Source organism: Eriocheir sinensis, chromosome 52 (genome assembly GCF_024679095.1).
Source record: "Eriocheir sinensis breed Jianghai 21 chromosome 52, ASM2467909v1, whole genome shotgun sequence".
Taxonomy (NCBI): Eukaryota; Metazoa; Arthropoda; class Malacostraca; order Decapoda; family Varunidae; genus Eriocheir; species Eriocheir sinensis.
The window spans coordinates 7,900,043-7,927,542 of NC_066560.1; the positions used below are offsets into that span (position 1 = coordinate 7,900,043).

Below are 27,500 nucleotides of genomic sequence, written 5' to 3' on the forward strand. Positions count from 1 at the left end.
CAGTTAGGATTTTGCTTCACTTGTTATGTTTATTTACTAAAATTTTACGTTGCAATTCAGTTTGGTGAGATATTTATGCTGGTTTCCTCCCTTATAGACTAATTGATTAATGGTTACCTGGGGAAACCTGGGAGAGAAAAGTGTGGTAGCCCGGATGACACACTGGTTCTTCCCACCACAGGTTCAAGGGCCGATGAAGCGGAGATGAGCACTGAGGCCACGCGCAGCTATAGCATATGCCCCAAACTTCACTTCTTTTTCTCCTTTATATAAAATCAAATTATCTGTAAGTTTTTTTTTTCAGTAAAGCGTAATTCTATGGTCAAAATAAGCTCTATAATTATTACCTGCGTCTGTTCTCTATGCAGCAGTCCTGTTGTTTCGTATCATATCGCATTTTTCGCATGCTTTTAATTCTTCTTTTACCGTTGCTAATGCTCCTTGCTACATTATTAACAGCAGTCGTCGTCTCTCTCTCCTTTCCTATCCCATGGCCCGCCAATGTCTTCCTCCCATACTCCACCCAGCCTACCATCTTGCCTTTCACCATATTCTGCGTTTACTAATCGTTCTTCATTAATAGGTTATCATTCCCTTCGTCGACATCATCCACCTTTATGCTTCACGACGCTGTTCATAACGCAAAACACTTATGAAAGTCTACGGTGCTGTTTTCCGCGTTTCACTACTCTGCCTTCTACCAATCACTAGCAGTAGCAATAGCAATGATCCTCCTGCTCCTCCTCCTCCTCCTCCTCCTCCTCCTCCTCCTCCTTCTACTACGTACTACTACTACTACTACTACTACTACTACTACTACTACTACTACTTCTTACTGTTATGCTGTGTAGTAGTTTGTGTTGGAGAAGAATAGAGAGAAATGGAAAATAAAAAAAGAGAAAATACCAAAGGAAAACGAGGATGAAATGAGAAGTGAGGCAAGGAAAACAACCACCCCCGTACATCACAGAGGGAAACGTTATATGAAGAACAGAGACGAGAGGAGGAGGAGGAGAATAGTGGCGTACATCAGAAGAAAGAGGAGGCGGGATAGGGGGAGGGGGTCGGAAGGAAGGCTGGCAATTAGGTTGGTAGGGAAGAGAGAGAGCCAATTAGATGAGAGTGAGAGAGATCGATGAGGAAGGCGGTGTGTATCACGCTGCACACACACACACATTCACACACCCACACACACCCACACACAAGGTCCCTCATACCACGGTTCGTTTAGTTTCAAAGGCCTCGCTAACACAATACCCTCCATGCAACTCATTAAGTACTGTCAACTCGTGGACTATATCGTTAGTTTGCTTCAGTGCTCCTCGACCATATTGTTCTCGTTTTCTTTGTCATTTACATCTTTGTTGTTTTTGGGTTTTCTTTCTTCCTCGTCCTCTTTTTTCGTTTCCCTTTTCTTTTTCTTCGCTTTTGTCTTCGTCTCCCTGTTTCTTCCCATTCTCCTCCTCTTCTTTATGTTTAACTAATTGTTCTCTTCTACTTTTTCATCCATATCTTTTTTCTCCTTCCTTGTTCTTTTATTCGTCCCCTTTTTCTTTATCTTTTTTTTATCTCATTCGTCTCTCTATGTCTTCTTCTCCTCCTCCTCCTAATTTTTAAACCATTGTCCTCGTCTTTTTCTTTGTCATCGCTTTCTTTTTTTCTTCCTTGTACTCTTTTTCGTTCCCCTTTTCTTAATCTTCTTCGATGTCTTTGTCTTTCTCTGTCTTTTCCTTTTTTTCCTCCTTATGTTTGAACAGTTTTCCTCGTCTTCTTCTTTGCCATCCTTCTCTTCTTTCCTTCTTTTTTCTTCTTCCCCTTCCTCCTTTTCGTCTTTTTCGTCTTCCTCTTTCTCCTCCTCCTCATCCTCCTCATGTTCTCATATTTTTACACTTCCAAGTACGCCAATTTTCATGACATAGCTAAAATTAGACACCATAAAAGCATCAACCATCTTTCACTAAGTCACTGGAAAAACTCGTTCGGTGGAAATGTGTGACTTGACCCGAGAAGATAAAATGACAAAGGTTCAAATGATACGCTGAAAATGGGTTAAAAAAAAGGAGGAAGAGGAGGTAAAGGAGAAGGAAGCCGAAAGAGTGAGGAGAAAGGAGAAAAAAAGGAACAGTTTGACGAGAAGGGGAGTAAGCAGTGGTGGTGGTGGAGGTGGTGGTGGTGGTGGTGGAAGCTTGGGCAAACAAAGAGGCGGTGGCTGGTAAGGAGGTGACCTGTTTATGGCGTTACGTGGAAAACAGGTAAGGGGAGAGATTTTTTGGTAGTTGAAATATGTCGTAGGTTCGATAGAGTGTGTGTGTGTGTGTGTGTGTGTGTGTGTGTGTGTGTGTGTGTGTGTGTGTGTGTGTTCATTAATATCGGTCTTGTTTTGCTTTCCTCCCTCCTCTTTTTCCTTTTCCTCTTCTTCCTCCTCCTTCTACTTCTCCTTTTCCTCCTCCTCCTCCTCCTCCTCCTTCCTCTTCCTCGCCTTCTTTCTCCTCTTCTTTCTTCTCTTATAGTTTATTTGCCACTTTAATTTTTTGTCCTCTTTATCATCGCGCGAACACACACACACACACACACACACACACACACACACACACACACACACACACACACACGCTACCGAAAGAAAAAAAATAACGAACACTTCCATTTTCCAGCTTACTCCTTCCTCCATTTTTTTCCTCTCCCCTTTCTTTATCCCTCTCCCTCCTCTCTCCCCTTCCCCTCTCGCCCGTGGTGCAGTATGATCCCTCACCAATCAGATAAGGGATTTGAAACTCTGTTAAAGGATATCAATTCGGGGATGAGGGTAGGGGAAGCTTGAAAACCACCTGTAGGAAGCCTTAGATAACCTTGATCGGATATGTTATAGTAGTGCAATGGTGAAGAGGAAAAAGTGAAGAATCGCTTGATATTACGTGTATACCAATTATGTTCCCTTTTTTTCTCCCTCCCTAAAGAATATCTCCCATCCTGCCTCTTTTTTTCTCCCTTTCTTGCTATGCATCTATCTATCTATCTACTGAATCTCCTACCTACCTGCCTTCTCTGCCCTTTTTCTCTATTTCTTCATCTCCCCCTCTCCCTACTTACCCACCTACCCACCTCTCTGCCTCCCTATCTCCATCTCGTCGTCCTTTCTTGTCTCCCATCCTACCTCTTTTTCTCCCTTTCTTGCTATCCATCTATCTATCTATCTACTGAATCTCCTACCTACCTGCCTTCTCTGCCCTTTTTCCCTATTTCTTTAGCTCCCCCTCTCCCTACTTACCCACCTACCCACCTCTCTGCCTCCCTATCTCCATCTCGTCATCCTTTCAAGTCTCCCTACCTCCTCTTTCTCCTCCCCCTCCTCCCCTTCTCTCCCTTTATTTCGTCACCTCTACCTCCCTTTTTTTAAACTCCCTCCCTCCCTCTCTATCACCTTCCTCCCCTACCATCTCTTACCTCTCTCTCTCTCTCTGTTTCTTACCTCCTCTCTCTCTCTCTCTCTCTCTCTCTCTCTCTCTCTCTCTCTCTCTCTCTCTCTCTCTCTCTCTCTCTCTCTCTCTCTCTCTCTCTCTCTCTCTCTCTCTCTCTCTCTCTCTCTCTCTCTCTCTCTCTCCCTCCCTTCCTCCCCCCCTCCCTCTTCCTCCCTCCCTCCCTGCCTCCCTCACACGTCACTCACACCATGATGAAAATACAGGTTCAGGACACGTAAGCCTTGGATCCCCCGCCGTGTGACTTTGCTTGTTAGCTGCAGGTGTGAATTGACGATAGTTTTTCTGGACAGCTTTTATGGACAGTTTTACCCCGGGACTTTTTTTCACACATGTTTAGAGAGAACCAAAGCGAACGGGCTCAAAGGGGTGGAACGCTTGCTAAATTTAGACGTTCGAAGCGTGAGAGAGCAGGGAAATGCATGAGACGGGGGAAATCAGTTTTACCTCCCCCTTTTATTTTATGTTTTATTGAGTCTTCAAACACAATTCTAGGGTCCACGAGATTGAGTTTCATGGCGACTGTTAAAAGTGAAGGAAATGGTATATTAAAAAAAAAGCCATTTCTTGATTCCGCCCTTCCTTAAATTGCTTGTGCTGTTTGAAGTGCATGGAGACATTTTTAGGAGTTGGAAAATCTGATTGTCGACTTTGAAATCACGACGAGTATCCTGATTGCGAGCGTGCCAGCAGATAAAGTATTGCTCATTTTCATCGTTGTACCTCAGTAAAGTAAGTCTCTTTTTTCACCTTGCTCCTGGTGTAATGTATCTGGGGTCCGTTAATCACTTTCTACTCCCTTTTCAGTTCATTTTTTCCTCCTCTATTGTTGCCGCAGATGCATAATAGTGTAGGTTTCTGTATATAAGTTTAATCTGCTGGGATCTTGTGGAGTAATTTGTTTGGAGAAAGCTATGCCCTTACTGTCTGTTTTAGATGATGATGTTTGAGCCTCCTCCATTGTGTTAGCGCAGATAAAGGGCAGGGGAGTGAAGTCGGATATAAAAAAAAATTCGACACCAACTCCAGGAAATTTTAAAGTTGCTATTCCGACTCCAACTCCCCCCCCCCTTCTTTCTTTCTTTTTTGGTCTCACTTTTGTAATTTTCCTTTTTTTCTCTACCGCTCCCATTTTATCTCCCTTTCTTTTCCCTTTCTATTAATTTTCCTTTCTCTTTCTGTTTTATCCTCTGCTCCTTTTTAGTTCCTTTTAGACTCCTTCAGCTGATAAGGTAGAAGGCAAATACAGTGGTAGGTAAATCAATCCCAGACACATCACACACCACACCACACCCAGCCACACCACACACCACACAACACCACACAGCATCACACCCAGCCACACCACTTCCACACTATACACCACACCACTTTCCACACCACACTACACCTAGCCACACCACATCCACACCACACCACATCTACACCACACCACTCATCACGACACCCAGCCACACAACCTCACACGTATCGTAAAGGAGTCCGAGTCCGAGATTATCATACCGATTCCGACTCCAACTACGATTCCACACCCCTGATAAAAAAAAGACAGGTTGCACATTACCATTACGTGAAGAAGGATGCAGCTCTTTAAATCACTGTAGGGATCATGTGGATGGACCTACAGTCGTCCAAAAAATAGCATCGAACACCCATGAGTCGACTGAATAGACATTGAGCGGAATCTATAGACATGGTGTTGTGTTGTTGGTTAGGTGGGGACCAGTGCGTAGAGTCCACCCACTGGCCCTCACCTAACCAACACAGCACCACGTCTCTAGATTCCACACAAATGCTCTTCAGTCAACCCACGAGTGTTCGATTCTTTTCTTTACCGACTGTACATAAGAAGGAGTGGAAGAGGATGGGATTATCGTAGAAGGAAAGTTGGTTCAGAGTTTGGTAGTGAGGGAGAGTTAGGGAGGGATTGAAGAAGGAATGGAAGGGGATAGAAGGAGAGATGGAAGGAGGGATGGAAGAGGATGGAAGAAAAAGATGGTGTTATCGTAGCGTAGAAGAAAGGTTGGTCCAGAGTTTGATGGAGAAAGCCAAACCTTTTTTCATTCTATCTGCTAAACAGGCGACCTTTCGTTAAATTTCCCAGGGGGTGAACACACACTGAAACTCTTTTCCATAGGGGAGCAGCAGTTCTGTGGGTTTTTCCGTTGATCTTTTATTGTTGCCCGTGACTACTTCCTCTGCCGTAAAATAAAATAAAAGAAAAGAAAAAAAAGCTCATCGTATTTCAGCATCTAAAAATAATCTCCCTTTGTCTACTTCACACGGAACGCCATAAACAGGTCGCCTCGTTGCCTGTCCCCGCCTCTTTGTTTGCTTAAGTTTTCTGTGCCACCACCAGCACCTCAAGTTTTCTTTTTTAGTCCTTTTAGTCTCCTTCAGGTGATAAGGTAAAAGGCAAATCACACGATGGCCTCACTGTTGTATTTTTTTTTTATCTAGCGTTCCTGTTTTATCACCTTTTTATTCCTTATCTATTTATATTCCTCTCCCTTTCTCTTTTATCCCTTTTCCTTTATTAGTTATTTTAGTTTCCCTGATACATACATTCATACATACACACGAGAAGCCTCATTGTTGGATTTTTCCTGTTTAAAGCCCCAAAACCAGTAACTTCCAACAGCAACTTATCAGAATTCGACTTAACACGTGAAACTCAATCAAAACAACTTCAGTCAACCACCCTAGCGAGTTAAATAAATAGATAAATGAAAAGTGTCCACTGTGACGTAACCTAAACAACATCACGTATATATTTGTTACGGCTATATATGTGGAGAGGGATAATATTTTTTTTTTTTTTTGAGAGGAAGGAGGAGGAGGAGGAGGAGGATATGAGAAGGTGGGAGAGGAGGAAAATAAGGAGCATGCAAAGAAGAGGAAGGAGATTGAGAAGATGAAAAAGAAGAAATAAATTAAAAGGCGTGAAAAGGGGAGAAGGCAGATATGAAGATGCGTCCTGTAGGAGTCTCCCTTGAAGCGTCTCTCCTCCTCATTTTCTCTGAAACGTCAAAGAAAACGGAGAAAAAGACGTAGACTTATGTGATATTTGGGGCACAAGTCTACGGGTTCTGACTGACGGTTTCAAGTGTAAGGAGTTTTAAGGCAGCAATATTAGTTCTATCAGTGGTATAAATGAAAGTTAAATTGATTGCTATCCTAAGAACAGAGCCTTAAAATCCTCTTCTTCCTCTTCCTCCTCCTCCTCCTACTACTACTGTTATTATATGTTTTCTTCTTTTTCATCTTTATTTTTATTTTTTTCTGTTTATATTCTTATTCTTTGTCTTCTTACTCTTCCTCCTCCTCCTCCTTCTTCTCTTCTTCCACCTCCTCCTTCTTCTCTTCCTCCTCCTTCTCTTCTTCCTCCTCCTGCCAAGTTTATTTCTCTTCCACATATTCTTCTTGCTCTTCATCATCATTACTTCTCGTTATTTTTCTTTTACATTTTTCTCCTTTTCATTAATTTACTTTTCCTCCCTTTTCTTCTTTCCATATCTCTTCCTCCATATCTTTCTTTTCTTCTGTCAATTCCTTTCCTCTTCCTCCTCTTCTTCCTCCTCCTCCTCCTCCTTTTACTTTTATTCCTCCATGTCTTTCCCCATCTATTTCCTTACCCGTTCATACATGCATCTTCCTGTCCATTCCCTTCCACTCCTGTCCATCGTGTGTTTTTTCTTACTCTTGTCCTTGTTCTTACTCTCGTTCTTGTATTGTCTATCTTGTTTTTTTTCTTACTCTTGTTCTTGTTCTTCCTGTTCTTCTTTTAGTTGTTCGTTTCGTTCGTGTTTCTCTTCTTCCAATCATTCCCTGTCGATGAAAAAGGGAAGAGAGAAAATCAGGGAACGAGAAGATTTTTTTATGATGATTTCTCTTCCATTATCATTCTGTATTGTTCCTCGAGTAGAAGAAAACTATAAAGGAAATCGATGGCACGTTGGTTCTTCCGAGTTATTTTTTTGTTGTTGTTTTTGCCTTTTTTATGTTGAATACGAGACGATAAATCTTCTCTTTCTATTCTCTCTCACTCTCTCTCTCTCTCTCTCTCTCTCTCTCTCTCTCTCTCTCTCTCTCTCTCTCTCTCTCTCTCTCTCTCTCTCTCTCCTGCGAGTTATTTTTTTTAGTTTTTGCCTTTTTTATGTTGAATACGAGACGATAACTCTTCTCCTCTTCCTATTCTCTCTCTCTCTCTCTCTCTCTCTCTCTCTCTCTCTCTCTCTCTCTCTCTCTCTCTCTCTCTCTCTCTCTCTCTCTCTCTCTCTCTCTCTCTCTCTCTCTCTCTCTCTCTCTCTCTCTCTCCCCCCCCCCCGAAGGTGTATTTTCACGACCCCGTTGCCTGAGAGGGTTTAAAGCGATGCGGTGACACACACACACACACACACACACACACACACACACACACACACACACACACACACACACACACACACACACGTAGAGGCTTCCATATTGTCGTTTCTTTCATCTTTCGCCAATGGACATAGGAGGAAGAGGAGGAGGATGAAGTAGAGAAGGAAGAGGAGAACAAGGAGAAGGAGAACAAGGAGAAGGAGGAGGAGGAGGAGAAGATGAAGAAGAAGGAGGAGTTACCTGGTTGAAGTCACGTGGGTGGCGGGGTGTGGCTACCTGTCATGTGCTGCCCCCTCGTGGCCGTGGAAGAAACTACATGTTATTGATTTTGTCCACTAGATGGCAGTGAAACACCCTCCCGCCCTCTCTTCCTCCCTCCTCCCTCTCCTCTTCCTCCCTCCCTTCCACTACCTACCTACCCTACCATTCTCTCTCTCTCTCTCTCTCTCTCTCTCTCTCTCTCTCTCTCTCTCTCTCTCTCTCTCTCTCTCTCTCTCTCTCTCTCTCTCTCTCTCTCTCTCTCTCTCTCTCTCTCTCTCTCTCTCTCTCTCTCTCTCTCTTACTTTTCCCTTCGCCTTTTCTTCTAAGCTTTTCGCCTTCCCTTCAGCTTATTTTTTCCTCCTCCTCCTCCTCCTCCTCTTATTTTACATTTTCATCTTTTTTCATTTTTTTTCTCCTTCTTCTTCTTCTTCTTTTTCTTCTTCTTCTTCCTCTTCTTAAAATAAACTTACTTTTTCTTTACATGCTCCTTATTTTCCTCCTCTCCCACCTTGTCTTTCATATCTCCTCCTCCTCCTCCTCCTCCTCCTCCTCCTCCTCCTCCTCCTTCTCCTCCTCCTCCCCTCTCTTTAAGGTTATAATAATTTGGGACGCTAATGAAAGTTTTGCCAGCTAGAAAATCTCCTCAGAAGCTGGTAGAGGAGAGAGTGAGAGAGAGAGAGAGAGAGAGAGAGAGAGAGAGAGAGAGAGAGAGAGAGAGAGAGAGAGAATCTAGCCCCCAGTCCTTAAACCCAACAGTCTAAGCCCACAGCACTCTTTCCAGCCCCAATCATAAGTCCGACCATCGGCCCCATGTGTTTGCAGCCCTCAGACCTTTTTTTTCAACCTCAGCCCCTTTTTCTAGCACTTAGACCCACTTTTCTCTGATTCAGCCCCATGTTTTCAGCCCCCAGACCCACCTCTCTTAGCCCCAGTCTCTTATTTCAATCCCTAGATAAAGCTTTCAGTCCTAGCGTCGTCTTTTTTAGCCCCCAGACTCTCCCCTTTTTCTTAGTATTCATATTTTTCTCCTTTTTCCTTTTCTTCTTGATTGTCCATCTTGTTCTTATTCTTGTGTTTCTGCTTATTTTGCTCTTCGTTCTTGATCATTTTGTGTTTTTGTTTATCTTTTTGTTTTTGTTTTTGTCCTTGTTTTTGTTCATCTTGTTCTCGTTCTTGTTCCTCGCGTTCTCCTTTTTCTTCATACTCTTCATAGTCCTCTTACTCCTTTTCGTCTTATCGCTCTTAGTCTCAGCCCCTTCAGTTTAGCCCACGGACTTACTTTGCTTATCCCCTGCCTATTTGAGTTTAGCCGCCAGACCCACCCTTCTCAGCCCCAGCCCCTTGATATTAGCCCGTCGAATCTAGTCCTTCTTTCTCCTTGTATAAAAACCCTTCCGGCAGCCCCTCTCTCACCCCTCTTAGTCTCACACCCACCACATGCTTTTTGTCCTCAAATAGCCCTATGCCCCTCCAGCCCTCAGCCCTGACCCCACCTGCCCCCCTCCAAGCTCCCCAGCCCTAAACCACCAGCCGTAGACCCCCCGCCTCAGTTCCCCAGCTCCCAGTATCCAAGCCACCAGTCCCCCAGTCACCAGATCCAAGCTCCCAGTCCCCCAGATCCCAGTCTCTCAACCACCAATCCCTCACCCACCAATTCCCCAACCCCCATTTCCCCAACCACTAGTTTCCCAGCCCCCAGTCCCCCAGATCCCAGTCTCTCAACCACCAATCCCTCACCCACCAATTCCCCAACCCCCATTTCCCCAGCCCCCAGTCCCCCAGATCCCAGTCTCTCAACCACCAATCCCTGAGCCACAAGTTCCCCAGCCCCCATTTCCCCAATCACCAGTTCCCCGCCCATCAGTTCACCTTCCCCCCTCCGTCAGCCCCTTAACCACCAGTCCCCCAGCCACCAGTTCTTCAGGTCCCAGCCCCCCACCCCACCCTCACCCCAGCCCGCCAGGTGAGGCAGCCAAGGTGGTCCGTGGCGACAGGCTTTCCTTGGGGTTGAAGGTTGCAACAGCTGACGCGAATTTTCTGACGCACTTCTTTACGTAAACGCGAATCGCTGCGTCACGGCGGCAAGCGACGAAAATAACGTAGTGAAGGGCGGTTTTATTTTGACGCTTCGTTCTTAGTATTCGTATTTCTGTTCTTTTTTTTTTTTTTTTTTTTTTTTTTGTCCTGTTTCTTGTTGTTGTTGTTGTTTTTTTTGTCCTGTTTTTTTTCTACTCCTGTTTCTTCTTCTTGTTGTTGTTGTTTTTGTCCTGTTTTTTTTTCTACTCCTGTTTCTTCTTGTTTTTTTTTTTGTCCTGTTTTTTTGTCTACTCCTGTTTCTTCTTCTTGTTGTTGTTTTTTTTGTCCTGTTCTTCTTGTTCTGCTCCTGTTTTTTTTTTTCTTGTTTGCCTTTTTCTTAGTTTCCGTATTTTTTTCTCCGTTTCCTTTTCTCTATTGTTCACGTTGTTCTGCTTCTTTTTCTTCTTGTATATGTTCCTTGTTACTGTTTTTTGTTCTTTTTGTTCATGTTCTAGTTCATCTATTAGCGAAGGACGTTCTTATTTTCATTCCTCTTTATTAGTATTCGTATTTTTCTCCTTCTTCCTCTCCTCGTTCATCCATCTTGTTCCTCTTATGTTTCTGCTTATTTTGCTTCTTTTTCTTATTCCATGTTGATCTTTTTATTGTTCTTGTTTGTCTCTTTGTTTTGTCCTTGTTTTTTGTTCATCTGGTTCTTGTTCTTGTTCCTCTTGTTCCCCTTGTTCTTTTTGCTCCTCTTATTCCTCTTCTTACTCTTCTTCTTTTTCGTTGATTCTGTTATTTTGTTCGTATTTTTCCCCTTGTTCTTTTCTTCTTGATCATCTTGTTCTGCTTACTCTACTTCTTTTTTACTCCTGTTCTTGTTCCTTGTTCGTCTTTATTTTGCCTTTGTTCTTATTCATGTTTTTTGTTCTCATTCTTGTTCATTTTGCTGTTCATAATCTTCTTCTTATCCCTCTTCGTCTTATCCTATTCTTCTTCGTTTACTAATTGTTCTCTCTTGTTCATTTTGTTCTTGTTGCTCTTCATATTCTTCTTCTTATCCCTCTTCGTCTTATCTTATTCTTCTTCGTTTACTAATTGTTCTCTCTCTTGTTCATTTTGTTCCTCTTGTTCTTGCTCTTCATATTCTTCTTCTTATCTCTCTTCGTCTTATCCTGTTCTTCTTCGTTTACTAATTTGTTTTCTTCTTATCATCATCATTCAAGCCAGTCAGCAAAAGAAGAGTGAATTCTGTCGTTATATCAACACTACGATACTATACATTTACATAAACCCTAAATAAACACTAATATTCAAGTAGGAGAAAAAAATGTGAACCGATAATTATTTATATTTGCGTTACTCATCTCTTTATTTGCCTGAAGCTGACTCATGCGAGGAAGACTAACAGTAGGAGGATAATATTATTTTATATATCAGTTTATTTCCCTTTATATATGCGCAAAAATGAATCATAGCTCGTCACAGCTTCTGTCCAGGTAAAAAAAAAAAAAGTGAAATAATTTAATATCTTTTTTTTTTTTGGTTTCCTTTTTTTTTAAGTTTATGGAAGTGATATAATGTAAACGTAAGTTTTTTTTTTTTTTGTACTAAACTTACAAGGTCGCTTTTATGTTGGTGATCATATGGGACTGTCAATTAAGTGTATTCGTATTAAAAGCGCTTGTTAGTGAATGAATCTTAATAACAACAACAAAAAAAACTAAACATGCACAAACACACACAAAATCAGCGATACACACACACAAACACACAACAGTATGTCATCTTTATTTTCCTTTTTTATTATTATTTTTTTGTTCTTCCTCTTATTATCACCATTCATTCATTCATCCATTCATTCAACCATTCATTCATTCATTCATTCATCCATCCATCCATCCATCCATTCATTCATTCATTCATTCATTCATTCATCCATTTATCCATTCATTCATTCATTCATTCATTCATGCATCCATCCATCCATTCAACCTTTCATTCATTCATTCATTCATTCATTCATCAATCCATTCATTCATTCATTCATTCATCCATCCACCCATCCACTCATTCATCCATCCATTCATTTATTCATTCATTCATCCATTCATTCATTCATTCATCCATTCATTCATTCATCCATCCACCCATCCATTCATTCATCCATCCATTCATTCATTCATCCATCCATCCATTCATTCATCCTTCCACCCATCCATTCATTCATCCATCCATTCATTCAACCATTCATTCATTCATTCATTCATTCATCCATCCATTCATTCATTCATTCATTCATTCATCCATTCATTCATTCATTCATCCATTTATTCATTCATCCATTCATTCATTCAATCATTCATTCATTCACTCATTCATTCATCCATTCATTCATCCATTCATTCACTCATCCATTCATTCATTCATTCATTCATTCATCCATCCATTCAACCATACATCCATTCAACATTTTATTCATTCATTCATCCATTCATTCATTCATCCATTTATTTATTCATTCATCCATCCACCCATTCATTCATTCATTCATTCATTCATTTATCCATTTATTCATTTATCCATCCATTCATTCATTCATTCATCCATTCATTCATTCATCCATTTATTCATTCATTCATTCATCCATCCATTCATTCATTCATTCATTCATTCATTCATTCATTCATTCATTCATCCATTTATTCATTCATTCATCCATCCATTCATTCATTCATTCATTCATTCATCCATCCACCCATCCATTTCTTCATCCATCCATTAATTAATTAATTCATTCATTCATTCATTCATCCATCCACCCATCCATCCATTCATCCATCCATTCATTCATCCATCCATTCATTCATTCATTCATTCATCCATTTATTCATTCATTCATTCATCCATCCACCCATCCATTCATTCATTCATTCATCCATCCATCCATTCATTCATCCATCCATTCATCCATTCATTCATCCATCCATTCATTCATTCATTCATTCATTCATTCATTCATTCATTCATTCATTCATTTATTCATCCATCCATTCATTCATCCATCCATTCATTCATTTATTCATTCATTCATTCATTCAGCCATTTATTCATCCATCCATTCATTCATCAATCCATTCATTCATTCATTCATTCATTCATCCATTTACCATCCATTCATTCACTCATTCATCCATCCATTCACTCATTCATCCATCCATTCATCCATTCATTCATCCATCCATTCAGCCATTCATTCATTCATCCATTCATTCATCCATTCATCCATCCATTCATTCACTCATCCACTCATCCATTCATTCACCCATTCATCGTTATTCATGCCAGATAGAAGAACGAAAATTAAAACTATCGTTCTTTTTAGCACCAATCTACAGGTTTACATAAATACTAAACTTAATAAACACTGAGTCATTTAAGTAATAGAAAAAAAAGTTCAGATTGCTCGTTTACTTTTCGTGCAGATTAAACAAATAAAAGCAAAGCAAATAGAGAATAATACGCCACGCTGAAAATAAACAAGGCGACAATACTACCAATTAGCCCGGAATGTGTGGTGCTGTGAAGGTCATATACAGAGTTGGCACCTGTGTTCATTTTTAACCCGCGTGTCATGCAAGAAAATTACCGTGGATCGTTTGTTACGTAAGGCGCTGACAGGTAGAGACATGTTACCTGGCAGAGAGAGAGAGAGAGAGAGAGAGAGAGAGAGAGAGAGAGAGAGAGAGAGAGAGACAACCCAGCTCCCAGTCCTTAAACACAACTGTCTAAGCCCACTTCACTCTTTCCAGCCCCGTTCGTATGTCCGCCACCACCATTATCACGTCTTGTTCATGCAGCTATTTTGAGGTCGTTCTATTTTTAACGATTCTGCCGATCCCGTATTTTTGGTGTAGGTGAAAAAATATGTTTGACTCGTATCGGTATTTCTGTATTTATAGCCTTCATAATCCATATCCACAATTATTTTTTTTATTACCGGAAAATCAGACTAGTCACTCGCACTACATGCATCACAGTTAAACGAGAATCTATGCGATTTTTGGGGATTTATGGTTGGTATACAATTTTATATATTTTTTATCTATTGCAAAATCTGTGTAACTCGTCGTGAAAAGTTTACCTTCAGTGCGCGAGGCTTTTGTACAGATAAACTTGAGTGGAAAATATTCAATCCTCGCAACTTTCTCAACACACACACACACACACACACACACACACACACACACACACACACACACACACGCACACGTCCCCCTCCACCCGCTCCCATACTCACACGCACACTCCCCACACACATTCATCCCCTCCCCCCCTTTCACAGGCTCTCATCCTCCCCCTCACACACACACACACACACTCACCCCTTCTCCCCTCACTCATCGCCCCCCTCCACCCCCCCTCCTCCCTCCTTCCCCCTCCTTATGCATAACGCTCATACGAAATTCAGTCCGGACTTCCGAGGTGCTCCCGAAGGCTTCAGAACCAGGGCGTGCTGGTGAATAAGGCGCCCCGATATAGCCGGTAAGCCAGGTGTTAGAGGCGTCGCTGGCAGGAAGCAGGTAATTATGGAACACCTGTGCCGCATCACTATACAAGTCACCATCCCTCACCATGCCTCGGCCAGGTGTGTGTGTGTGTGTGTGTGTGTGTGTGTGTGTGAACGAGGGTAGGATGGATTGAAGGGGACATTTTTTTACAGCATGGGAGGCAGCTCAAGGGCTACTAGCGACAACATATAAGAGCGGCCGACCCCGTTAGAGATTAATAAGGCAGAGAAGAAGAAAAAGAAGGCCACTCAAGGGCATAAATCAAAACAACAACATTAAAATCCCCCAATGACGCTGCTCCGACGAAAGAAAACGGAACGAGGGGCTAGATAAAGAGGTCAATTTCGAGGGTGACTTACCTGGTGGGGACGTGTAGTTATTAAGGTGTACGGATTGAGAGGCACAGGTAAGGAAGATCAGGTGTAAATAACAACATTAAAATCCCCCAATGACGCTGTTCCGACGAAAGAAAACGGAACGAGGGGCTAGATAAAGAGGTCAATTTCGGGGGTGACTTACCTGGTGGGAACGTGTTGTTATTAAGGTGTACAGATTGAGAGGCACAGGTAAGGAAGTTCAGGTGTTAATAACGGGTGTCACGTCAAGTTGAAGTTTGGTGTTTGTGGATATAGAGTCAGGCTTCTGTTGTTTTTTTTGTTGTCGTTGTTGTTGTTTTGGTTTGTTTAGCGTTTGTTGTCTTTGCGAATTTGTTAGGGATTTTATTTCTTTTTTTTGTCTTACTCATAAACTTACGTATTCTCTCTCTCTCTCTCTCTCTCTCTCTCTCTCTCTCTCTCTCTCTCTCTCTCTCTCTCTCTCTCTCTCTCTCTCTCTCTCTCTCTCTCTCTCTCTCTCTCTCTCTCTCTCTCTGTCATTCCCTCTATCTATCTATCAGTCTGTCTACCTATCTATCTATCTATCTCTATCTCTTTCCCCCCCACCCCCCCACCCCCACCCAACCCCGACACATTAAGCAATCAACCACGCACGCAAACACAAAAACAAACAAACAAACAAAACAAACTCGCCCACTAGAAGAAACACCTCAGCGACCGACAATGACGTTTATTTTATTTTATTTTATTTTATTTTTATTATCTATTTTTATTCTAATTCATAAACGTCAGGACGTTAAAAGCAAACAAGAAGAAAAACGACACGTGGGAAAGATAGTGATGAGGTTTTATGAGCGTGTGTGTGTGTGTGTGTGTGTGTGTGTGTGTGTGTGTGTGTGTGTGTGTGTGCGCGCGCGTTGGTATCGTTCCAAGCCATTAGTCGTCTATAACGCCATGATTTATTTTTTATTTGTGTTTTATTTAGTTTTTTTTTTTTGTCTTTATCATTTTCTATGCTGTCTTTTATTTTTATTTTTACTATTTTTTTTCTTATATTTTTTTCCTGTGTCCTGTATCTGTCCTTAACGCCATATTTTCCTCCTCCTCCTCCACTCCTCTCCTCCTCCTCCTCCTCCTCCTCCTCCTCCTCCACGGCTGCAGATGACACCAGGAAAAACACTTCATAAGGTACTCAGAGGTGAAATAAGATAGAGAAGGAAGGAGGAGGAAGAGGAAGAGGAAGAGGAAGAGGAAGTGGAAGAAGGAGGAGGAGGAGAAGAAGAAGAAGAAGAAGAAAAGGGAAAGGAGAAGGAGGAGGAGGAGGAGGAGACAACATAAAATGGGGGTATAAAATGAATGTTGGCAAAGATGAAAGAAAACTGACAGATAGAGAAAAATGTTGAGTGAAGAGGAACAGGAGGAGGAAGAAGAGGAGGAGGAGGAGGAGGAGGAGGAGGAGGAGGAGATAGTCGCGTAATATTTCATCAACTATGACGTCATTAAGCAAAATGATTATATTCTTTTAGTCTCCCGCTCCTGTGTGTGTGTGTGTGTGTGTGTGTGTGTGTGTGTGTGTGTGTGTGTGTGTGTGTGTGTGTGTGTGTGTGTGTGTGTGTTAAGAGAGAAAAAAATAGTATTACGTAAGCCAAAAGGAGGAGGAGGAAGAGGAAGAGGAAGAAGAGGAGGAGGAGGAGGAGAAAAAAGTGGATGATTGAAGGGGCAAATTTGACATGAAGATTCAAAAATGATTTATTATTATTATTATTATTATTATTATTATTATTATTATTATTATTATTATTATTATTATTAGAAGGGCGTTGCTGCCTCTCCTCGTCCTTTACAACACAACACCGCGGCACCATTAAAGGTCTGTAGCACGGCACAAAGGTCACTGAGAGGTCAAAAGCTATAAACCTGATATTTTTTTAACCTGTTTTCATACGTTTCCCTTTTTCCTCCTCCTCCCACTCCTCCTCCACCTCCTACTACTGCTCCTTCTTCTCCTCCTCTTGCTTCTCCTCCTCCTCTTCCTCCCACGCTTAATATTTCTCCCCTCCCCTTATATCTCCCTCTCCCTCCCGTTTCCTCCCCCTCTCCCTTTATTCTCCCTCTCCCATAACCGTTAACATCACATCTGTCTTTACTTTTCTCCATTCTCTCCATCCCACTTCCTCCTCCTCCTCCTCCTCCTCCTCTTCACTGGACGTAACCTCCCACGCACTGACTCCACTTCCCACGCCTGCGTCCATGTTTGTTTGTTTGTTTGTTTGTATTTGTATTGTTTTGTTTGGGTAGCGTTGTTGTCCGTGCTGTGGTGGTGGTAGTAGTGGTAGTAGTAGTGGTGGTGGTGGTGGTGGTGGTGGTTGTTTTGGGGGAGGAGAAAAGGAGGTGGAAGAAATGGAGGAGGAGGAGGAGGAGGAGGAGAAGTGGACCCTTATCATTCCTCCGTCCTTCAGAATTCTCCTTCTTTCTCTCCTTTATCCTTCCCCTCCATTCATCTCCATTCTATACTGTATATTTTCGTTTTCTCCTTCCTCTCTTTTATCCCTCTTATCTTCTTCTTTCTTCCACCCACTCCCTTTCTCTCTCATTTCATCTGGTATCCTCTCTCCTTTCCCTTCCCCTCCTCCTCCTCCTCCTCCTCCTCTTATTCCTTCTCCTCCTCCAAAGAGACAATAAATCAGGCCACCAGACCTCCAGTAATATCGGCAGAATTTTAGGGAGGAGGAGGAGGAGGAGGAAGAGAACCTCATATCCATTCTCCAGCCAAGTATTTTTTTCGTTAATTTCATTCTCTCCTCCTCCTCCTCCTCCTCCTCCTCCTCCTCTTCCTCCCTCTCCCTCTCTCCCTTTCCCTCTCCCTCTCCCTCCTCCTCCCGGCTTCGGCTATGAAATGGGCCAAAACGACCTTAACCGAATTATTCCGTTGTTTCAAAAGGGACAATTGCGTTCCGACCTTGAATCATGTAAAAAATATAAATGCACTTAACATCCACACTCGAGAACCATACAAGCAACCTGCGTGGGAAGCCTATACGGGTTTTATACGAGGAATTCGATCTTAGGGGCCAGGAGGTTGAGAAGGGGAAGTGGGAAGTAGGTGGTGGTGGTGGTGGTGATTGAGTGTTTTAATTTCGTATTTCTAGTGGTGGTGATAATGGTAGTGGTGGTGGTTGTGGTGGTGATGGTGATGGTAGGAATGATAGGTAGAAGGTTGACAAACTACTACTTCCATTTTCTTGCTGCCATTCTCTTCTTCCTTTTCTCTTTTTTTCCCCTCCTCTCCTTCCTTCTATCATCGTTTTTGTTGTTGTTGTTGTTGTTGTTGTTGTATGTGTAGGGGAGGGGGGAATGAAAGGAGGAGCAGGAAAAGGAAGGAAGGAAGGAAGGAAAGAAGGAAGGAAGAGGAACGTGTCTTTACCATTCCTCTTTCCTTCAAAATCAACTTAGTCTCCTGTTTTCATCTCCTCTCTTTTGTTTTTGTTTTCTTCTATCTCCTCTCTTTTTTTTTCCTCTTATTCTCTCCTTTCTTCCCCCTCCCCTTCCCTTCTTCTCCTCCTCCTCCTTATCATCATCATCTTCATCATCACCATCATCATCATCATCATCTATTACTAGTTTACTGGGGGCCAAAGGAATTTCTCAACTTCTCCCCTTCTCTCTATCCGATAGTTAGTGTACGCCATTCAGCTGTCTTCTATTCTTTTTTTATTCATCCATTTATTTAGTCTATATTCGTTGCGACTTGTGTTAATGAAATAAAGAATGTCCTGTAAGTCTGTCTGTTATGAAAGCTAAAACTTATAATATGCCGGCCCCTCAAATCTCAGTATCACTCATCGATGGTTTCAAAATGTTTAAACTATTAAAACATTCTACTCTAGTTCATCTCTATACCGTCAAAATCTCGTATGCAAGAGTTAACCAACATCTTCATTCTTTCATCCCTTTCACTGGTAAACTCTCGAACAGTCTTCCTTCCCCTGTATTTCCTCCTGCCTATGACTTGAACTCTTTCAGGACGGGAGAACCAAGACGCCTCTCCATCCGAAATTAAGCTCTCTTTTGGCCACTTATCTCTACTTTTTTTTTATAGGAACAGTGATTATCGTTTTTTTTTTTAATTATTTAGTTTTCTCCAACAACTATCACTTCTGTAAAAAAAAATACCGATAGTTTCTTGGGTTTGTGGTCGTAAATCCTGCTCCATCTCTCCTTGGGGCGGTAATGAAGGTATTTTTTAAGCTAGAATATATCTGTCTCACCCGTCCGGCGCGGGAACACGATAACCACACCAAGAGGCCGCTAATGAAGGTGATGGTCGGGCCTTGCTCACACCTGCGATTAATCAGTGTAACTTTCCTCCAGGTATGTTTGTGTGTGTGTGTGTGTGTGTGTGTGTGTGTGTGTGTGTTTTGTTGATTTGGTTTTATACTGCTGCTACTTATATTATTACTACTACTACCACTACTACTACTACTACTACTACAATTACTATATTTCTCTTATTTACTTTCTATTTTTTTATTTATTTACTTGCATCATCTTTATTACTTACTAGACGTCACTCTTATTTTATTTAGCTACAAAAAAACAAAAAAAAAACTCCATGTTATCCCACGCCCCATAATATTCTACTCTACCTTCTTCTTTAAGCCTACTACAATAAATAAATAAAAATAACTACATAGATATATACTCCAAGAAAAAGGAAAAGAAAAAATATATTACCAGACAGTTTTTTTCCCGGGTTCATTTTCTGTCCAACCCTTTTTTCTCTGTGTTTTTCTTGCCTTCCTTTAAGCCAAGTTTCGGTGCTGTTAGGGAGCTGGAAGTCGAAAAGTCACGCTACCAAGATCCATTTGGAGAAGTTAGTGAGCGTAGCCGGGCGCGGAGGGGCGGGGGTGGATGGGAGGGGAAGGGGTGATAGGGGGGACGTGGTGGTGGTGGTGGTGGTGGTAGCGATTGTGATGTTTTCTTCGTATATCTAGTGGAAGGAAGGTCATGGTGTTGATAATGGTGGTGGTGGTGATGGTGGTGATGGTAGAGGGCAAGCCTACCATTCCCATTTTTCCTGTTGCCATTCTCTTCTTTCTTCTCTTCTTTTCACCTTCCTTTCCTTCCTTCACACATTTCCATTCTTTTCCTTCCTTCTCTTCTTTTTTCCATCCTTTCTTTCCCCTACATTTTCCCTTCATTCATTTCCTTCTTTCTCTTATTTCCTTCCCTCCCTCCTCCCTTCCTTCCTCCCTCCCCTCTCTCCTTCATTTACCTCTTTTCCTTCCCTCCCTCCTTCCTTCCCTCTCCTCTCTCCTTCATTTATCTCTTTTCCTTCCCTCTCCCTCCATCTTTCGTTCCCTATCCATCCTTCTTCCCTCCCTTCCTTCAGTTCTCCAGTTATTCTTTCTATTCCATCCTTCTCTCACTAACCTATCTCCTCTCCTTCTTTCACCAGTTCCCCTTCTCTCTTTCCTTCCTTCCTTCCTTCCCTTCTTTCTTTCCCTTTCACCTTCCCCCTCTTCTTTCTTTTACCCTCATCCTTCCTTCCTTCCTTCCTTCCGTTTAACGTCCCATCCCTCCTTCCCTTCAATCATCGCTCCTTCATTCCTACTCCATCCTTCTCTCACTCCCTTCCTTACCTCCCTCCTCGCTTCCCTTCACCTCCCCCCCCCCCTCCCCCCCTACTATGACGCATGCACTCGTGTCTGTGTCGTGAGTGAGTGCTTCATTATCTCATCTTGCATTGTACTTGATAATTACACGTTCCGCCCCCTTCATCTCCCCCCCCCCACTCTCCCCCCTTCTCCCCCTTTCTTCCTCCCACTCCCCTCGTCCTCCACGACCTTCCTGTGTCTGTGCCCTGAAGAAGAGACTAAAGGAAAGGTAGGAAAGGGATGGAGGAGGACTGCGGGACAAGCGAATGGGGAAAGGAACTCGAGGTAACAAGAGAGAGGGAAGGAAAGGATTGGAGGAAGTGGGTGAAGGATGAAAATAAATAAAGGAAGGAAGAGGAAGGCAGGGGGAAAGAAGTAAAGAAAGTGGAAAGGGAAGGGAAGGGAAGGGAGGACTAAGACAAGTGAAGAGGAGAAAAGGAAAGAAAAAAAAATGAATGTTGGCAAGAGGGAGGGAAAGGAGGGTAGGAAAGAGGATAGAGGAAAAAAATAGGTAAAAGTGGAAAAATGAAGGAAGGAGTAAAGAAGGAGAGAAATGAAAAGGGAAAGGAGAGAAAAGGGGACAGAGATAAAATAGAAGGAAAGAAGGGAAGGATATGGGAGGTGCGTGAGAGTGGAAAGGGAAGGGAGGGAAGGGAAGAAGGAGGGGAAAGGAGAGAAGAAGATACAGGCAAAGGGTGGAATGAAAGAAAGGGAATAGAAGAGGATAGGAGGATAGACAAGCCAGGGAGAGGAGGAACCAAAAGGATGGAAAGAGGAGGAGAGAAGAGGAATAGAGAGGAAGGTAGATGAAGATAGGAAAGGGAGAAGAAGCAAGAGGAAAAGGTATGGACGACGAAGAGAAGAAGAGGAAAGATGGAGAAAATCGAGAGAGAAAAAAAGAAAGATGGAAGGAAAGAGATGAGGAGGAAGAGGAGGAAGAAAGTGAGAGAAGAGGAGAAATAAGAAGAAAAATGACGAGAGAGAGAGAGAGAGTGGAGGGGAGGGGAAGGAATGAATGGAGATGAAGGGGAGTGAGCTGTCACAGTGGAGACCTGTAATGGAATGTTGAGAGAGAGAGAGAGAGAGAGAGAGAGAGAGAGAGAGAGAGAGAGAGAGAGAGAGAGAGAGAGAGAGAGAGAGAGAGAGAGGGGAAGGAATGAATGGAGATGAAGGGGAGTGAGCTGTCACAGTGGAGACCTGTAATGGAATGTTGAGAGAGAGAGAGAGAGAGAGAGAGAGAGAGAGAGAGAGAGAGAGAGAGAGAGAGAGAGAGAGAGAGAGAGAGTAGAGTTAACGATTCAATATTTTCATTTATTTTCATTATATTCTACTTTTTTTTTGCTTTATCGATTTTCACATTTTTTCACATTATTTGCCTCTTTTTTTCATTTCTCTTCCCTTTCCTTTCCTTCCTTCCTTCATTCATTCATTCCTATCCTTCCTTTCCTTTCTTCATTCTTTCTGTAGCATCTCCTTCATACATTCCTTTGCCTTATCTCTCTCCTCCGAACTATTTTTCTTCCTCTCTTTTGCAACCTGTCTTCCTCTTGCTTTCAACCCCTCTTCCTTATTTTCTTCCACTCTTTCATCTTGCTGCTCTTCTTTCTCTTTTTCTTCTTTACTTTTTCTCTTTATTTCATTCCTCTAACTTTTTTTACTTCTTTATTTTTTCTTCTATTTTTTCTTCTCCCTCCTCTCCATTCTTTTTTCATTCTTTTTCTTTTTTTCGTATAATTTCCCATTTTCTTCCCTTTTTCCTTTTCTTATTCAGTTCCTCCATTTATTATATTTTTCCCCTTTTCTCTCTCTTTTTCATTCTCTTTATCAATATTTATACTCTTTCCACCTCTTCTTTTTATTCCAGTACGTTATTTTCACCATTTTCTTCTTTGTTTTTTTAATTTTATTTATTTTCTTAAGTTTCAGTCTATCACTCTTTCATGTCTCTAATTACTCCCTCATTAACCTTTTCCTCTATCTATCTTTCTACCTCATAATTCTCTCTCTAATACATTTTGCAAGTTTTCTCCTTCTAATTATTTATCAGCTCAATTTTTTTCCATCCTTTAATCCTCCATGTTTTTCTTTAATTCTCCATCAATCTTTCGCTATTCTAACATTTTTTTCTTATAATTTCCTTTTTCAGATTTTTTTTTATCTATTTTTTTCGTGTTTTGCTTCCTTCCTTCTTTTTCTTCCTTCCTTTCTTCTTTCCTTTCGTTCCCCCTTTCCTCTTTCTCTCCTTCCTTTCGTTCGTTCGTTCCTTCCTTCCTTCCTTCCTTTCTTTCTTTCTTTCTTTCTTTCTTTTTTTTCTTCCTTCCTTCCTTCCTTTCTTCCTTTCCTTTCTTCCATCTTTCCTTCTTTCCCTCATCCCTTTCTTTCCCTTTCTTCCTTCCTTATTTCTTTCCCTCATTCCTTCCTTCTTTTCCTTCATCCCCTCCTTCCTTCGTTTCGTTCTCTCCTTTCCTCATTCTCTCCTTCCTTTCGTTCCTTCCTTCCTTTCTTCCTTCGTTCCTTCTTTTCTTTTCTTCCATCTTTCCTTCTTTCCATCATTCCTTTCCTTCCTTTTCTTCCTTCCTTCCTTCTTTACCTTATTCCTTCCCTCTTTCCTTCGTTTCATTCTCCCCTTTCCTCATTCCCTCCTCCCTTTCCCTCCCTCCCTCCTTCCTTACTCCCCTCATTCCTTTCCTTCCTCATTCCATCCTTCCTTTCCTTCATTCCCTTAATCATATATTTTCGTTTCCCTTTTAATTCTTCCGTATCTTGCTTCCTTCCTTCCCTCCCTCATTCCCTTCCCTCATTCATTCCTCATACTCTCCTTCAACGATATACACTTGCCTCCTCCCTTCCCTCCTTCCTCCCTTCCCTCATTCATTCCTCATAATCTCTCCTTCCTTCCCTCCTTCCCTCCTTCCTTCCCTCCCTCCCTCCTTTCCCTCATTCATTCCTCATAATCTCCTTCTACGATATACACTTGTTTCCTTCCCTCCCTCCTTCCCTCCTTTCCCTTCCCTCATTCATTCCTCATAATCTCTCCTACATCCACACACACTGTTCCTTCTCCTCCTTCACCGGCTCCCACGTCCTTCCATCGCCCACACTCATCATTCCTCTACTGCTTATTTCCTCGCTTTCCTTTTCTCTCCTTCCTTATTCCTTCGGCCCGCTACCAAATCCTTTCGCCCGCTCTCCGTTTTCGTTCGCGTCTCTCTCTCTCTCTCTCTCTCTCTCTCTCTCTCTCTCTCTCTCTCTCTCTCTCTCTCGCTTTCTCTCTCCTTTCGACATCCGTATGATCTGATTAATAAAATATCCTCAGATCACTTTATTATTATTATTATTATTATTATTATTATTATTATTATTATTATTACTATTATTATTATTATTATCAGCCATGAGGACAAGTTGAATTTCTTAGTGGATCGAGTGTCGTATCAATGTCTAAAGTGATTCAAGTTTCCCGAAGACGAATAAGTTAACTGTTTTCTAAGTAGTATTGTTTCCTGTCATGTTATTCTTTCCGTGTTCATGTCGTATATTTCCTAGCCTTAGTTTTGGGTTAAGGATGAAGTAAGGAAGTCAAGGTGTTTCGGAGCTCCTACATCCACCTTCAGGAGACACCAATTAACCTGTGACAAGGGCAATGTTGTAATACATATATTTACTCATAATACTTAAAACTACTTACTCCTCCCTAATTTCTCTTTATTCGTTCTTAATTAAATACTGGCATCAGGAGTATTTCTATTATCCCTACGATACTCCAGTGGTGTTTCTAGCTTAATCTTTTTTTTTTTTCAGACGCTAGGGCCTTAAACATTTTTGAGCCCAAGCTAGTACACACATTTAAAAAGGCTCTCGTAGGAGTTTTGAGCATTTGTAGAGGTAGTTGTATGCCCTCTTTTGTAGTCTGATCATTTGTTATTATTCTGGTTATTATTAAAACACGATTGATCTCCTATTCGGCCTTTGTTAAATTGTTGATAAGAGAGGCGGAAGTGTTTATGAATATCTACCTGGCTACTGGGGAAAGGGTGCTGGGAGGGTAAGGAGGCAGGGACGAAAAGTTATGCTCATCAGACTTCAAAAACAGCACGCACACACACACACACACTCTCTCTCTCTCTCTCTCTCTCTCTCTCTCTCTCTCTCTCTCTCTCTCTCTCTCTCTCTCTCTCTCTCTCTCTCTCTCTCTCTCTCTCTCTCTCTCTCTCGTGTGTGTGTGTGTGTGTGTGTGTGTGTGTGTGTGTGTGTGTGTGTGTGTGTGTACAACTGTTCCACTCTCCCGTGCGTGTGTGTGCGTGTTTATGTGCGTGCGTGGTGTACACGATCTACTACTCTGAGCGCGTATACGTGTGTGTGTGCGTGCGTGCGTGGTTCACATAATCATCCACTTTGTCACCGGTTGCACACACTCATGCGCACTCAAACCACACGCAATCCCACCTGTCTACCTGTCCACCTGCCCCCTCACCTGTGTGCAAGAGGAAGATTGATAATGATGATGATAATAGTAATGATAATAGTAATAATAATGATAATAATGGCGTTGAAGGATGTAGCCGTTTAAGGGAACATGGGAGGAGGGCATGAAGGGGGAAAGTTGGGAAGGGAGATAGCTGATCCTAGGAAGAGGCCACGGTTGTCCCGCGTCCTAGGAAGGGAGGCCGTAGAGAGTGGGGAAGGGGAGCGCGGGACAGCAGGGAGAGGAGGGGGGAGAGGGGAAGGGTAGGAGAAAAGTGAGGGCAGGGGTGTAAAGGAAGGAGTGTTGAGTAGCCATGATGTAGGTGTGCAGGGGTGAGGGTGGGGGGAGGCTGTCAGCTGAGGCCGGAGGTGAGGCGAGGCTGTAATTCACGAGTAATGTATGCACGGTGAGCTGCTGATGCTGATGATGATGATGGTGGTGATGCTGGTGCTGTTGATCTCGGTGCCAGGGATGCTGCGTGTACTGCTGCGGCCTGGAGTGTTGTTGCTCGTGTGTTCTTCAGGCGAGGGAAAAGAGAGAGTGGAAGAGAGTAGCAAATAGACATATACCAAGGGGCGTGAGTAGGGACAGCCCGGCCAGGGAGCAGAGGTTGTAGGGAGACAGGTTGTACCGCCACTGCAAGGTTGAGAATCGGCGTCTGCGCATGGGGAGGCGGGTGGGCCCGGGAGCGGCAGCAGCGAGCAGGGCAGGGAGCGAGCGTCTGCCAGCCTCCCTCCTCAGTATCGTCACGAAAATACACACACAGCCACACGCCGTCCCACCAGCAGGCCCACACGCGCTTAATCGAGCCTCTCTCTCCCCTCTCCTCGACTTGTTATTGAACCTGTGGCCACCTGTTCGTGTTCCGTGGCTCGTGGAGTGATCGCAAAGCCAGGGGGAGGAGGCAAGTGAGGGTGTTGGGGCCTGCGGAGGGATGCGAGATGCTGGGGCAAGATGACGAGGGCCGAGGCTGTGTGCTGTGTCAGTGGAAGACATGACAACCACTTGGAGGAGCGTGTCTGTACCCTCCCACCTGCCGGAGAGCTAGTTCGTGCCCGGGGGGCTCCCCTCCTGCCCAGGGACGAGTGCTGAAAAACGACTTGCCCCCCCTGCCCCCCACCAGTGATATAGGCTATACTGAGGTGGTGCAGATTTTTCCGTGAACACTGTGGGTGGCGTGAAGTGACTGCGTGGCGGCCGCGGGCGTGGGGCGGGATGTAGAGTGTGCCGGCGGGGACAATAAAGCTACACTGCTGCCGCCCTCTCATAGATGTGGCCCGACGTGCCCCCAGCCATGAGCGCTGCGACGGTGGCGGCGGCTGGCGGCTGTAGCGAGTGTTGTAGTTGTAGATGTGATAACCCAGACAGAACCTTGAGGGCCGGCGCCCCCGAGGTGCCGACCGGCCATGGGGGGAGGCCTCGTCCCGCCCCCCGCAGCAGGTCCCCCACCCCGCCTCGGGCAGCGGCCCCGCTGCTGCTGCTGCTACTGCAGCTGCTGCTCATGACTAACCTGAGTGTGAGCATGACCAACCCCGAGTCCTTGCCCTCAGGCCTCCAGTGCGACTTCGAGGACGAGAGCAGCTGCGGCTGGCAGTGGAAATCTGACATCCCCGGGGAGGTGACCTTCGTCCGCACCACGGGCCGCAGGCTGACGGAGATCAGCATGGAGAGGCCAGCGGGCGAAATAACAGGCGTTATCATGGACGCGGAGCGCAACCCCGAAGGTGAGTACCTGGCGTGACGTCACCTGTGTGTGTGTGTGTGTGTGTGTGTGTGTGTGAGTGTGTGTGTGTGTGTGTGTGTGTGTGTGTGTGTGTGTGTGTGTGTGTGCTCGAGCGTGTGCGTGTGTGCCCGCGCGCGTACCCACGCCTGCGCCTACCCTATCCCCCTGCTACATCGGGGGTGGGGGGACGGTATCGTGAGGGTCAGGAGTCTGACGTCACGGTGATGGCGGAGGGTCGTGAAGGGGCACGGTGACGCAGATGCCGCTGCGCACACCGCCGCGCCGCCCCGGGGGGACCAGAGGGTTCCTGCAACGTATGGCGTCACAGGCCACTGCAGGGGGCGAGGGGCACAGGGGTGGGGGGTGCAGGTAGGGTAAATAGTGGAGGGGGGCTGTTTTGATATGGGGTTACAGGGTTCAAGGGGGGGGGTGGAGGTGAAGTGGAGGTACAGGATGACGACGATGGGGTAGGGAGACCAGACTACGTCAGGAGAAGTGGATGGGAAATGGGAGAGGGTGGCTGAAAAGCCTAGGTGTGTGCGGCGGGGGAGGGGGAGGGGGGAGTGAGGATAGGAGGCCCGGGGCAGAAGGGGGGGAGGGCACGTATGAGGGAGGGAGCGGTAAG

The 27,500-nt window shown here is 43.7% G+C and overlaps 1 protein-coding gene across 3 annotated transcripts in view; it reads left to right on the forward strand.

The window, feature by feature from the left end:
• Positions 1-27,500, forward strand: part of LOC126983025 (ALK tyrosine kinase receptor-like) — a 294,044-nt gene that overhangs the window by 26,769 nt on the left and 239,775 nt on the right. The window contains exon 2 of one of the 3 annotated variants that reach the window (XM_050835449.1): positions 26,703-26,876. In XM_050835449.1, the coding sequence (XP_050691406.1) occupies positions 26,703-26,876 (174 nt within the window). Of the gene's footprint in view, positions 1-25,606; positions 26,877-27,500 lie in introns of those variants that run through there. The other 2 variants (XM_050835446.1, XM_050835447.1) reach the window with 2 other exon arrangements.